General features: G+C 42.7%; 1 protein-coding gene across 3 annotated transcripts in view; it reads left to right on the top strand.

The window, feature by feature from the left end:
• The window catches only part of CC2D1B (coiled-coil and C2 domain containing 1B), a 63,858-nt gene that overhangs the window by 33,228 nt on the left and 17,136 nt on the right, over window positions 1-13,494 (top strand). For all 3 annotated transcript variants that reach the window (XM_053313648.1, XM_053313649.1, XM_053313650.1), the window contains exons 14-19: window positions 302-497; window positions 3,413-3,585; window positions 5,209-5,334; window positions 10,160-10,218; window positions 11,594-11,710; window positions 12,701-12,774. In XM_053313648.1, coding sequence (XP_053169623.1) covers window positions 302-497; window positions 3,413-3,585; window positions 5,209-5,334; window positions 10,160-10,218; window positions 11,594-11,710; window positions 12,701-12,774 — 745 coding nt within the window. The remainder of the gene's footprint in view (window positions 1-301; window positions 498-3,412; window positions 3,586-5,208; window positions 5,335-10,159; window positions 10,219-11,593; window positions 11,711-12,700; window positions 12,775-13,494) is intronic.

The following is a 13,494-nucleotide window of genomic DNA, read 5'->3' as shown; positions in this document are numbered from 1 at the left end:
TGTGCTGTGCGCCCACAAACCTATGTGCACATAGTGTAATGTTTGAACAGGGTTTTCCCTCAACATTTTCTGTTTCTTACTTTTTAAATCCTGCCATTTTGAATCTTCTCCGTGCCTTTATTGGTTTTGCATAGTTTCTGTGCACAGAGCATGTCAACACACAGAGGGTGTATTTTCTTTTCTGTAGCGCACACCAGGCAACTGCTCTAATGGGATCCATTTGTTTGGCATTAGTCACCATCCTAGATCTTGTATCTACATTTTGTGCATGTTGTCTTCAATTCTTTACTCATCCCACTAGGGTGAGTCTTCCATGCAGGCTCCGGCTGCCAAGAAGCCTACTCAGTTGCCTAAGAAAACAGTGCAGGTTGTTCAGCCACTAGTGGTGCCATCTGCTGTGATCCAGGAAGAGACTCCTCTGGAGAAGGATACTTCTCTGTCAACCCCTGTAGCAGCACCAGAAAAATCTGCACCTATTGAATCTCCCTCCCCATTTGGTAAGGATTCAGAGGCTGCTGTCTGTCAGATTTATTTATGCTGTTTACACAAGGCATCCTGCGTAGAAAAGCCTGAAGGAGCTGTGCAGATTTAGCCCGAAAAAAGAGTCTAAATTGAGGGAATATGCTGATGATTTTCAGAGCAGTTTTGTCCTGAAAAGGAAAGGATAAGACAGTTCACTCTGACCACTGAAGATGGAATAAGAAACAATGTATACAGTACCATTACTACTAAGAATATTTATATACCACTTTTCAACAGAAGTTGTCAAAGCAGTTTACATAGAAAAATAAAATACTTAAAAGATTATGGTTCCCTATCTGTCAAAGGCTCATGATCTAAAAAGAAACAAAGTGTAAATGCCAGCAACAGCCACTGGACGGATGCTGCACTGTGGGTGGTTAGGGACAGTTGCTCTCCCCCTGGTAAATATAAGATAACTGCCACCTTAAAAGGTGAATCTCTGTATTCACAAGGGTTCCATTCTCCACAATAACAGCAAATAGTGAAACCATGAATAAAAAGATAAGTGCCCTACTGTGCTTTGCGGGCCTCCAGCAATCTAGCAATGTCTTCCCAAAAGTCCAAATTCTTCCTCTCTCTTTTTTTTTGCAGAGCAAAACATATTTTTAAACTAAACAAGCCACAAAATGGCTCCGTTTGACAAAATGACAGCCGGAAATGATCTCCAAGGTCATTTCTGGCCATCCTTCGATCTACAGATATGCAGATTTAACCCTCTTCCCACCTCCCCCACCCCGTATATGCAGAGGTTGGTGTCAGTTCCCTGACCGCCGATATGCAAAACCGCGAATGCTGGATCTGCGGGTAGTGTGGTTTGGCTGTATTAACAAAGTTCAATGGAGACTTGTTACAAATTTGCACTCTTTTCAGATGCATGGATATGGATGGCAGGCTTGCTTTATACAGTGGAGAAAATCTGACTGCTTCTAGTTAGTGTTCCCTCTAACAGGAATTCCCAAATGTTGTTGACTACAACTCCCATAATCCCCAGCCATAGGCCATTCCAGCTGGGGATGCTGGGAGTTGTAGTGAACAACTTCTGGGAATCCCTGTTAGAAGGAACATTGCCTCTAGGTTAGTTTTTTCCTCCCACATTTTTAGATGCTTGGATAAATGTGTGTTCTCCCCCCCCCCCGGAAGGGTTTAGAGCAGGGATTCTCAGCTTTGCGTCCCCAGATGTTATTGGACCAACTCCCATAATCCCCAACTAAAGACCACTGGGGCTAGGGATTATGGGAGTTGAAGTCCAATAACATCTGGGGACACAACGTTGAGAATCCCTGGTTTAGAGCATGAACTTGTCTCTCTGATCAGTATGTTGTTCCCTTCCCTTCCCACCCATCCTACTCCCCATGCTGAACTACACACAGAAATGCTTTTCTCTCAAGCAGTTTTGTTCGTGTATTTTCATACTGTCACCACATTATTGCATGTGGAATGCGTATACAGCTGAAAAGGAAAATAGCACCTAGTGCGATCTCTCTTCCTGTCTTAACATAAAATGCAATTTCATGGGGAGGGGTGTGTAGAAGAAAAACAAAGGACCATCTTGTTGAGCCTACTGCCACAAAGCAAGACCTTCCCACACAGATCAGTCTCTGCAATCCAGATCACAACATACCACAAGCAGGGAAATCAGATGTACTGAATAATAGTAATTATAGAGCAGATTGCTCGAGTAATTACAGAGTAGATTGCTCAAGATAATTCTTTCAAAACAAGCCAGGCTACATACTCCAAAAGAATAGTAGAAAAGAGGAGGGGTTCCCACTGGTTAATCTGACCTGTTGACCTATTCCACAATAACTGGTGCAAGGTTATTTCTTGCCCCCAAATAATGGTTATCTGTCAGACTGCTCAGCATAAGTAAAAATGCAATTACCAAGGTATCCCAGTGCTGTCTAATTTGTTTTTTTGTGGTTATTGCAGTTCCTCGTACTCCAAGAAAAGAGGTGGGAAACAAAATACAAGGTCTTGTGTAAGGAGAGGGTGATATCTTCCTGATATCAATAGATTAAAACTAAGACATTAGGAAACAAATTGAACAACAGCCTTCATCAGTTTAGTCATCTTTCTTTAGAACTGAGTAAAGTTCTTTGCTTCCACAACTGTACTGGGAAGGCTGTTTCAGGAATGTATTGTCAGGGCTGCAGAATTTTGCACAGAAACTAGAAGCAGCATAGATGTTTGCTTGTATTTTGTTGGCAAAAGCAAACATCAGACACTGGAGGAACCTGAGGATAGAACATGGTGTTGGGAAGATTACAGGGTCTAGGATATGGGGACCAGGTACTGGGAACTATATGGATGGAACACATTATTGGTTTATCACAAAAGCCCTGTCCCTCCTGAATGTCCCACCCAGGTTCCCTCAACTTTTAAAAACTTGAGCAAAACTATTTTCATGTCCTCAGATTTTTCTTCATGATTATAAATACTATGAATTACTGCTTTTTAAAGATGAAGCCTGATCATACCAAGACTCTTAAGAAACCGTTTTCTATTACTACTGTTATTACTGTACTATGTCGCATTAATTTAAGACCAACTGTGTGCCAAGCCCTACAATCGGAAGTGATGGTCCTTGTTCAGAGGCCCCACATAATATAAATTTTGACATGAAGATGTCATGACTCTTGGTTGGTTTTGTTTGTACTCCTGTAAATTTTGATAAATGTTCATTATTTCATCATCATCTTCTGTTGTCTACTGGTACACAGACCATGTAGTTTAGTCTGTATGCCTCTGGGTACATCTTTTGCGTTTGACCTTTGGCCTGATTTCTTCTTTGGGATGAAATAAAAGTATGTAAACTATTCTAATTGTTTCTGGAAAAGTACTATTCTTTTTTAAAAAAAACAAAAGAGAACAGTTGTTTGTTCATTTGCAGCTATGGAGCATCTTGAATTTCTGGAGAACAGAAAGAAACAATACTTAAGGGCTGCAATCCAAGCAAAGAAGAAAAATGATCTTGAAAAAGCCAAGATGTATCTGAGAACAGCCAAGAGCTTGGACCAAAAGATTGATCTGGCAAAAAATGGCAAGTTGGTCGACATTTCCAAGGTTAGCAGATACTCTCTAGGGTGTGTCCAAAAGGGCGTATTTTGGAAGAGAGACTGTCCAGACTGTCTTGTACCACCTGCTGCCCTTAGTTGGTTGTTGAAGAACACACCCCTTCTGGATTTTACCTCGAGAAAATCTTGTATTTAAAGAGACAGGTTTTTCGGCCAGTTGGTCAGTAGCAGAGCCAGACCAGCGGTGGCCCGTGTCCAGCCGCGGCTCCACTTGCCCTGCCCCCTACGTTTAAATAGAAGAATTACCTTACATAGGAAGCTGCTATATACTGAGTCAAACTATTGGTCCATCTAGCTCAGTATTGTCTACACAGACTGGCAGCAGCTTCTCTAATGTTGCAGGCAGGAAGAAAGGGGAGCTGGTCTTGTGGTAGCAAGCATGACTTGTCCCCTTAGTTAAGCAGGGTCAGCCCTGGTTGCATATGAATGGGAGACTAGAAGTGTGAGCACTGTAAGATTTTCCCCTCAGGGAATGGAGCCGCTCTGGGAAGAGCAGAAGGTTCCAAGTTCCCTCCCTAGTATCTCCAAGATAGAGCTGAGAGAGATTCCTGCCTGCAACTTTAGGGAAGCCACTGCCAGTCTGTGTTGACAATACTAAGCTAGTATATGGCAGCTTCCTATGTTCCTATGCTTTTAAAAATATTAGCTAAACCTGCTTGCTTCACAATCCCAGAATTCTGCCGCCACGTTTCCTACATTTTACTGCATCTAACTGCTTGTGATGGTAAGAGGTATGTTGGTGCAGTTGTCCAGAAATCAGAGTTCACTTGGCAGGAGGAAAACATTTTGAAAAGAGCCTTCAATTCTGAGCAGAGGAAGCATGAATGTGCATGGGAGGTAAGCAAAGCTGACTGATCTATGTGTATGCTTGCCTGCCTCTGAGCAGCTTAGGTTGATAGTTTAGCCTGGGAGAGGGTGGCTTCCCAAAAGCCACTCAGTAAGCTGCTTCAAAACTGAATGGAAAGTTAAGCTTTGGTCATAGAGGTCACCAGATGTCTGGTAGTGTCTGTGCTTTTGGTCATAGAGGTCACCAGATGTCTGGTAGTGTCTGTGCTTTAGTTCTCCCTTGACATATAAGAATGCAACATGCCCATTTTTTAAAATATGCATGATATCTAGGATCTTGCTTAACAATCATGCTAATGTGTTCTTGTGATCCTTTATTTTCTTTCCTGATGTTAATCATCATTGGAGCTAACAACAGCTAACATCATGGTGGTGGTTAGATGTTGAGGGCATTTTGTCACATCCCTGGAGGAAAACTGAGGTTTAAAATCTCCCACAAACTATCACTAGGTGGCCGCCTTCATGTCTGTGTACTTTAAAGTTGATTGATGGTGCTGTTCAAGTCCAAGGCAATTGAATATGGTACTGCACTCTCTATTTTAAGCTGCAGACCTCAAAAACTGGCATATTGGCACTAGATATCAGTCCAATGTGCCAAAGGGCTTGAGATAATTAAGTAGTCTTATTTTTTGCTAAGGTGTTAATCTTCACCCAGTCCAGTGTTGATCTGTTCTGTTTGGTTCCACTGTGGTGGTGTTGCCTTCTTTTCTGTCTCAGCTACATTTTCTACAGGGAAGCTTTGACATGTTTGTGTATTGCTGTGCAGCTGCCTTCACCTCCCACAGATGATGAGGGTGATTTTATCTTCATACATCATGAAGATGTCAGACTCTCTGAGAAAGCAGAAGAAGTGTACGTTCAGCTTATCAAGCTGCTGAAAGACCAGCATGAGGTGAGTAGTGATGACTCCTCACTCCAGTAGAATCAAGGGTGGAGAACTCTGTGTCCTTAACACTTTCCCCTGTTCTCTTACTATGCTTTTTTCAGTGTTGGTGTGGATCAAAATTCATGTGAATCTGCAGCCCGTTTCAGAGTACTGATTTTTCCCCCTTGATTTCCCCCTCAGCCCATCTAGAACAGTGGTTCTTAAACTCTTGCGTACTTGGGGAGGAGGGCATGAATTTCCAGAGGACAGGATCCTGCAGGAGAGAGTTCCTGCTGCCCCACTAGCCAAGACCTGGGTAGATTAAATGCCCCTTGACAAAGAAGTCTTGCTGATTCACATAGACTTGTACATTTCTCTACCCCATTAACTCCTTAGTCCCAGTAGCCAACCATAATTAAATCTGCTAGGGTTGGTTTGATTTAGATCAAACTGATTTAAGTCATGGTTTAAATCATTATTTAAATCACTTCACAGAAGGACTCAATTTAAATTATTTAAAATCACATTTTAAATTACTAAGGAAGATTCTATTTAATCATCATTATCTATAAAAGTACATTATTATCTAATATAACCTTTTAAAATATTTAGAGATGTATGTTTCATTTTTACATGGTAGGCACACACTTCTCACATGTTGTTTCATGCCTTTCTTGCCCACGAGTACAGGAACGTCATAAAAATATGAAAATAAATTGGATCTCTTTTATAGCCTGCTGCCATGATAGGTGTTTCCCTTCTACAATGGAGGATACACCCAGAAAAAGTTTCCTCAGGCCTGCATAAATATGTTCTGTTTACTTTTGGTTATACTTTCTGTTCTCCTCCCCTCCCCATCCCATGCATTTATAGCCAGACTCCTCCCCTTGCGCAAATCTACTCCATCCCTCCTAATCCTCTGTACATTCATTGACATTCTTTGTCTTTGCACTGGAGCAACAGCTTGAGAGTGTGTGTGTGTGTGTGTGTGTGTGTGTGTGTGTGTGAGAGAGAGAGAGAGAGAGAGAGAGAGAGAGAGAGAGCATTGCATGTGTACCACCTGAAGAATAGGACTGATCAGCAATGTTATCTCTCATCCCCATATATTGCAGTTAACATGTTCATAGAATATAATTATGATTAATATTCATGATGATATCTTTGACAAGGTTCTTTATGGTTTTTTAAAAAGAAAATCAAATTTTGAAAATCATTTTTTGAAATCGATTTTTATCAACCCTGAAGCCTGCCTAACTGAAATAAATGCATATTCTACCTCTATCTCCCATTCCTTCATCATCTCCCATGTTGGAACACAGGAAGCTGCCATATACTGAGTCAGACCATTGGTCTATCTAGCTCAGTATTGTCTTCACAGACTGGCAGCGGCTTCTCCAAGGTTGCAGGCAGGAATCTTTCTCAGCCCTATCTTGGAGAAGCCAGGGAGGGAACTTGAAACCTTCTGCTTTTCCCAGAGCGGCTTCATCACCTGAGGGGAATATCTTGCAGTGCTCACACATCAAGTCTCCCATTAATATGCAGCCAGGGCAGACCCTGCTTAGCTATGGGGACAAGTCATGCTTGCTACCACAAGACCAGCTCTCCTCCCTATAGGAAGCTGCCATATACTGAGTCAGACCATTGGTCTATCTAGCTCAGTATTGTCTTCACAGACTGGCAGCGGCTTCTCCAAGGCTGCAGGCAGGAGTCTCTCTCAGCCCTATCTTGGAGAATATATTATCAGGGAGGGAACTTGAAACTTTCTGCTCTTCCCAGAGTGGCTCCATCCCCTGAAGGGAATATCTTACAGTGTTAAAAACTTCTAGCCTCCCATTCAGATGCAACCAGGGTGAACCCTGCTTAGCTAAGGGGACAAATCATGCTTCCTACCACAAGACAAGCTCTCTTCTCACACAAATTTGATATGTTTATTTAGAACACAGCTCACAGATATATTAAAATATGTTGAGGTTGGTTTTTTAAAATTTAACTTATTTATATACTACCCAAAACTCATGTGTCTGGGGGGGCAGTTTACAGTAAAACACACAAATTATAAAACAAAATTAAGACATTAAAACTATTTAAAATTTTAAAACAATGTTAAAATCAATGAGTCTTAATTAAAAGCCTGGTGAACAAGTGTGTCACATTACATAGGTGTAATGTGGTCTCTTCGGGATGATCCAGAGACCAACCTGGCTGCCACATTTTGCACCAATTACAGTTTCCTGTTGATGTATAGAGGCAGCCCCACATAGAGCGTGTTACTGTAATCCAGTCTGGAGGCCACTAGCATATGCACTATTGTTCTGAGGTTGTTCTGAAGAAATGGATGCAGTTGGCATATCAGCCGAAGCTGATAGAAAGCACTTTTGTCCACGCCATTGCCTCAACCTGAGACACCAGAGAGAGATTTGGATTCAGAAGCAATCCCAGACTTCTCTATTCCTTCAGGGAAAGTGTGACTCCCATCCAGGACAGGCAGCTCGAAGTTGTCTCTTGAGTTCTGACCCTGCACAATAAGTACCTCCTTATTCAGTCTTAATTTGTTGTCCATCATCCAGCCCATCACTGCTTCCAGGCAGGCATGTAGGTAGTTTATGCCTCCTGATGATCTCTCCCAGCAGTTTCATGTAGATGTTAAAAAGCATTGGAGACAGTATAGAACCTTGTTGGAGTCCATACTAGAGTTCTTGTTTTGAAGAGCAACAGTCTTCAAGTGACATCATCTTGAATCTGTCTGAGGTAGGAGTGGAACCACTGCAAAGCAGTGCCTCCCACTCCCAGCCCCAAAATGCAAGTCTCTGGGTGGTTTATAACAAAACAATAAAAACAACCGATACAAATATTAAAACAGGACAACAATTAAAATTTAAAATGTTAGAACTATTAAAAACACAGTATTTTTAATTTAACACAGTTGCAGTCCCTCTGTCAGTTCGTAATAGGAGATAATCCATCAGGTCAACCAAGGCAGTTGGTCACCCCATAGCCCACCTAAAAACCAGTTTGAAATGGATCTAGATAATCTGTTTCATCTAGTACTACCTGAAGTTGAGAGGCTACCACTCTCTGCTATCTTGCCCAACCATGGAAGGTTGGAGACGGGCCTATAATTGCTTACCTCTCTGGGGTCCAATGTAAGCTTTTTTGAAAAAGGTCCGATAATTGCCTCCTTAAGTCAGGAAGGCATTCTGCCCTCACTCAGAGAAGCATTTATGATGTCTACTAGGCCCTTTCCAGTAATCTCTCTACTGGAGAGTATAAGCCATGTCAGACAAGCATCAAGAGAACAGGTGGTAGGCTGCACTGCTCCAAGCAGCTGGTCCACTTCCTCAGGAGACACAGACTGAAATTGATCCAACATCACCATATAAGAGGAGTCACTGGTCACCTCCACTATAGATTCTGTGATAAGTGTGGAGTCCAGGTCAGCCCATATAAAAGAGATTTTATCCACAAAAAACTCATTTAAAATGTCACAATGGGTAACTGATGGTTCCAAATTCAGATTCAGGGAAGGAGGGGCATGTGCTAGTCCTTTCACAGCCCTGGATAACTCCTCTGGATGTGAGCTTGCAGATGCAAGATGGGCAGAGAAGAATCTCTTCTTTGCTGTACGTGTTGCCAGAGTATAGGTCTTTAAATGTGCTCTGTGTTGTAATCTGTTAGAGTCGAGTCTTTCTCCACTTGTGCTCCAGTCAGTTCAATTATCCAGTCACTTCAGTTATCATAATAGGCCCGTCACCCCTGTGGAGGTGGGACATGATTCTGAGTCCAACCTTAACCAGATGGTGGTCCATCCACAAAGGAGTCTCCACCCATGTAATACCACCCTGATTAGTGTAAAAGACCAAATCGAGCGTATGACCAGCAATCTGCAATGATCCTGACACCACTTGGGATAGGCCCATAGTGATCATGGCCGCTGTGAACTCGTGAGCCACCCTGGACAATTTGGTCCCAAAGTGAACATTGAAGTCTCCTGTCACCATGAGCCTGGGAAGCTTCAATGCCAGTCCTGAGACCAAGTCTGTCAGCTCAGTTAGGGACTCGTTTGGGCAGTGGGGTGATCGGTACACTAACAGAAGTCCTAATCTATCCCTGGTCCCCAACCTTAAGTACTCCACCTTTTCGTTTGTTATCTCAGGGACCTGTCCTATTATACTTTGAAAAGTACCCTAAAAATTGATAGTGCTATATAAATAAGCTCTCTACAAATAATCCAAAGTGATTTGGGAAGAACAGAGCTGCTGCTTTCGTCTTGTAATTCTATATGCACATTGTGGGGTGAGGAATGGGGAGATCAGAGAGAGAACCTCTTCTGATCCTCTTAGTACCCCAACTGAGACATGCTGGAACAAGCTGCATGCATACAACTGCAAGCAAAGATCTCTGCATACCTACCTGTGAAGGAGCATGGTTAGTGGTACTAGAAGGAAGAGTTAGCTTAGGAGGGAGACCAGAGTTCAAAGAGTTCAAGAACTGCTGCCTTATATTACATGCCACATGTAGAATATTTCACACAGAGAGTATAAAGAGAGTTCTTCCTTAATGCTCTTCTGTAAAAAATAAAAATCACAATACTGAATTCTTGATCTGCCATTTCACATTCTAATGTTATGCAAGCAGCTCTCAGGTCTATCTAAATGTCTCTTGAGCTAGATGAATAAACGATTCATACAGTACTGTATTCTAAAGTTGCCGTGTTTTAAGAACTGCTTAAAATTAGAGTTTTTCTCCAAGGAGAACTATAAAAGTGCCTGTGCAATAAAAAGTTTTTATTTGAAACCTGCTTCTAACGGCAGTCTGTGGTTGACACCTTTTTTTTCCTTCCCCTTGTGAATAGAAATGTTTGCAGTATTCCAAGCAGTTCACGCATCTAGGAAATGTAACTGAAACTTCTCGGTAGGTTATAATCTGTGAATGGATTTTACTTTCATGCTCTGGTCCATTTGATCTCTCTGTGTTTGGAAGAAATTTCCCTCTAGGTCAAATTAGCAAGTGAACTCTGAGATGCTTATTTCCCTTTACTCTGTGAAGTGTACCTTGGTTCTGTCACTTCTGAGACATTTGGAGGTATTTGCTTGGGCACACTTGATTCACCTCTGTGCTTAGATTTTGATACACTACCTTGTTAATTTGTAAGGTTGTTGGTGCTCATGCCTTGTGGGGTAGGATGTTGGACTTGGTAGCCCCTGTGGTTCTTTCTCAGTAGGGATACCAACATTTCTGGTAGGGCGCCTGTGCCTTTAACAGCTGTGTGACAAACAGATATTCAGCATGTGAAGTTTTCCTGCATGTAGTAATAGGAAATACAACATCTGCTATAAATCTGTTTGTGATATAGCTATTGAAGGCACAGGACGTCGGCAGAAAAAAATATTAACTCTGATGATAGCACAGGAAGGGAAGGTTGTGCCGTTGGATCGATGTTGACTCCTGGTGACCACAAAGCCATGCGGTTTTTTTGGTAGAATACAGGAGTGGTTTACCATTGCTTTCTCCCACACAGTATGAGATGATGCCTTTCAGCATCTCCCTATATCACTGCTGCCAGATATAGGCGTTTCCCATATTCTGGGAAACACACGAGTGGGGATTCGAACCAACAGCCTCCTGCTCTCTAGGCAAGTTGATTCCCCGCTGGACCCTTAGGTGGCTGCTAGCACAGGAACACATCCCAAATTGGACTTTTGACGTGACCCATTTCTAATTTTGTTAGTTAAAACATTGTTCAACTCATAAGCCCCTATAATTGCTTCTGTATTTATGAAGTATACTTTGTTCTTGTTATTAGAGTTTAGAAATGGAACAGATTGCCCAGCAAGATTGTACAGTCTCATTCCCTGTGGTGGTTTTTGTTTGTTTGTTAAATTTATATCCTGTTCTTCCCAAAAGGCTCAGAGTGGCTTACACCACTCTTTAGAATTAATGTCTGTCTGATACAATTTAAATATAGGGGATTCTGTTTTATTTAGAAAATTGGGCATATTTGTGGACATATATACCTATATCTATTATTCCCAAAGCCATCAGCAATGGCTTTGGGTACATGAAACCCTTTGGCTGGTTTCAGCCTGGTAGTTCCTGTGTAACGTTCTAATCAAAGCTCAACTGCTGATGTGTGGCATGAAGCTATTTCAGTCTCTACTGGAGTCTGATTTGGTCGTTGGTGGCTGTTTTGCTTATTGAAATGCCTGGAGCCAAGGGAAGTTCTGGCAGTGAACTACTGCTGCTTCTCCCTTTTCCTGTACCTTGTTTTTTCTACCTTGTATTTTAGGTTTGAAAAGCTGGCTCAGAACTGTAAAAAAGATGTGGACATCTTACAGCTTGCGCAGGCCCAGGGGCTAGATCCCCCAAGCCATCACTTTGAAGAAAGGACCTTTAAAATTGTAAGGTATGGAAAGCCAAGGGCTGATATTATGTACAGAAGGATGAGAAGGTTACAGATCTCTGTTTCATAGAGCAGAGGTGGGCAAACTTGGCCCTCCAGCTGTTGTTGAACTACAACTCCCATCATCACAATAAATTGTGTCTGGGGATTATGGGAGTTGCAATTCAGTAGCTGGAAGGCCAGGTGTGGCCACCCTTGCCATAGAGAGATAAGCTTCAAGAATCCTTTATGAATTCTTTGAGTTCACAAACCAGAATGCTACACACTTCTAAGCTGGGGTTCCCAACTAGTGCAGAATTCTTCTGTTTTCTTTTTCTTAAGGTGACTGTTTTTAGAGCAAAGCGAAGCATTACAAGAAACATGGAGTTGCCACCAAAAATGGCAGCTCTGTGTCAAGCCCAAGGCACCCCTCCTCCTGATGATATCTAGTACAACTTATCTCCTATCCTAACAGTAGCTGCATGCTAAACTGTGGTTTAGCATTATATACATGAGGAAAGCTGAGCCTTGGGCTCACACACCCCCTCCGCCATGTGCAATGTGATTTCAAAAATTCCATTTTCTGATTTAGAAAAAACTGCTGTTCCCCATTATGGCCAAACTGAGACGACTGTAATTAGAACTGTGGTTAGTTTACAAACTAGGATCTGGAACCATGGTTTGATCTGCTTCCAGATCCTGGTATGTGAACTCTGGCTAGGATGAAACATGGTTTCCTAATTTTGGACATAACACAAAACAGCAGTTTATTCTAAAGTGGAAGCTTTCAATCTCTTCCCTTGGCATGTGTGTGAGCTCAAGGGGGATGCATGAGCCTGAGGCTTTGCTCTCCTCATGCACATAACGTTAAACCATAGATGAGATTATACCCCATTGCATAGGACCCTTGTCAGTCCTTATTTCTACACACTTGCTAAGTGGTACTGCAACACCTGGAACATGGGGTGCATCAGATTGCTGAAGTGAGCATGTGGTTCTTTTATTTGCTTGCAGGATATTTTCTGAACTCACTAGCACAGAAATGCATCTCATCATTGTCCGAGGAATAAATCTTCCTGCTCCACCAGGTAATCTAAAGTTGGCATGTAAGGCACTAAGAATTTATTCTAAACTAGCTGAACTGGGTGCAGAGCATCTGTGCCTCTAGTTCGCCACTGCCACCATCCCCCTCTCCATGCCGCTGTCTCCCCCCTCACTGTCACCGTCATCTTCTGCCGCCACCCCCCGTGCTTCCCCCACCCACCTGCTGGCCAACCGCTACTTCCCCTGCCCGGCCGCCGCCACCAGTTTTCTTGCCGGCCAGCCAGCTGACCTCCCTCTTTGCCCGGCTGCAGCTTGCCGCCCTTTTGTTTTCCCGCCGGCTGGCCAGCTGCCGCCACCATTTTCTTCCCTCCCACCTGTCCCCGTCACTATTCGGCAGCTGCTGGAACTCTTGCAAGAGCTGCCACACATGGAATTAGCGACGGGTATGCCTAAGAGAAATATATATAAATATTGTGGGACTTTCATGGTGATTGGATGAGGCTTGTATAACATAGCAGTTTGCAATAAGAAATATTTCTAGACAGAGGCTACTAGTTGTCCTTTTGTGTGGGGTCATTAGTGGACTTTTGTTCATAAAATGCTTTATTAGCCCATTGCTCTTCAAACCATGCCATGAACCCTGCAGCCATTATCTGCAGAGGCAAGAGAGAGACTGGTTCTACAGAGGAAGTAGGAGATGCCTTGTAGGACAGTGAGAGAGGGCATATCCCAGTGTCTGGACCACTGGATGGCAAGGTGCAAGA

Source organism: Hemicordylus capensis, chromosome 4 (genome assembly GCF_027244095.1).
Source record: "Hemicordylus capensis ecotype Gifberg chromosome 4, rHemCap1.1.pri, whole genome shotgun sequence".
Classification (NCBI taxonomy): domain Eukaryota; kingdom Metazoa; phylum Chordata; class Lepidosauria; order Squamata; family Cordylidae; genus Hemicordylus; species Hemicordylus capensis.
The sequence above is the reverse complement of the archived record's forward strand: the minus strand, read 5'-3'. Positions and strand labels throughout refer to the sequence as shown.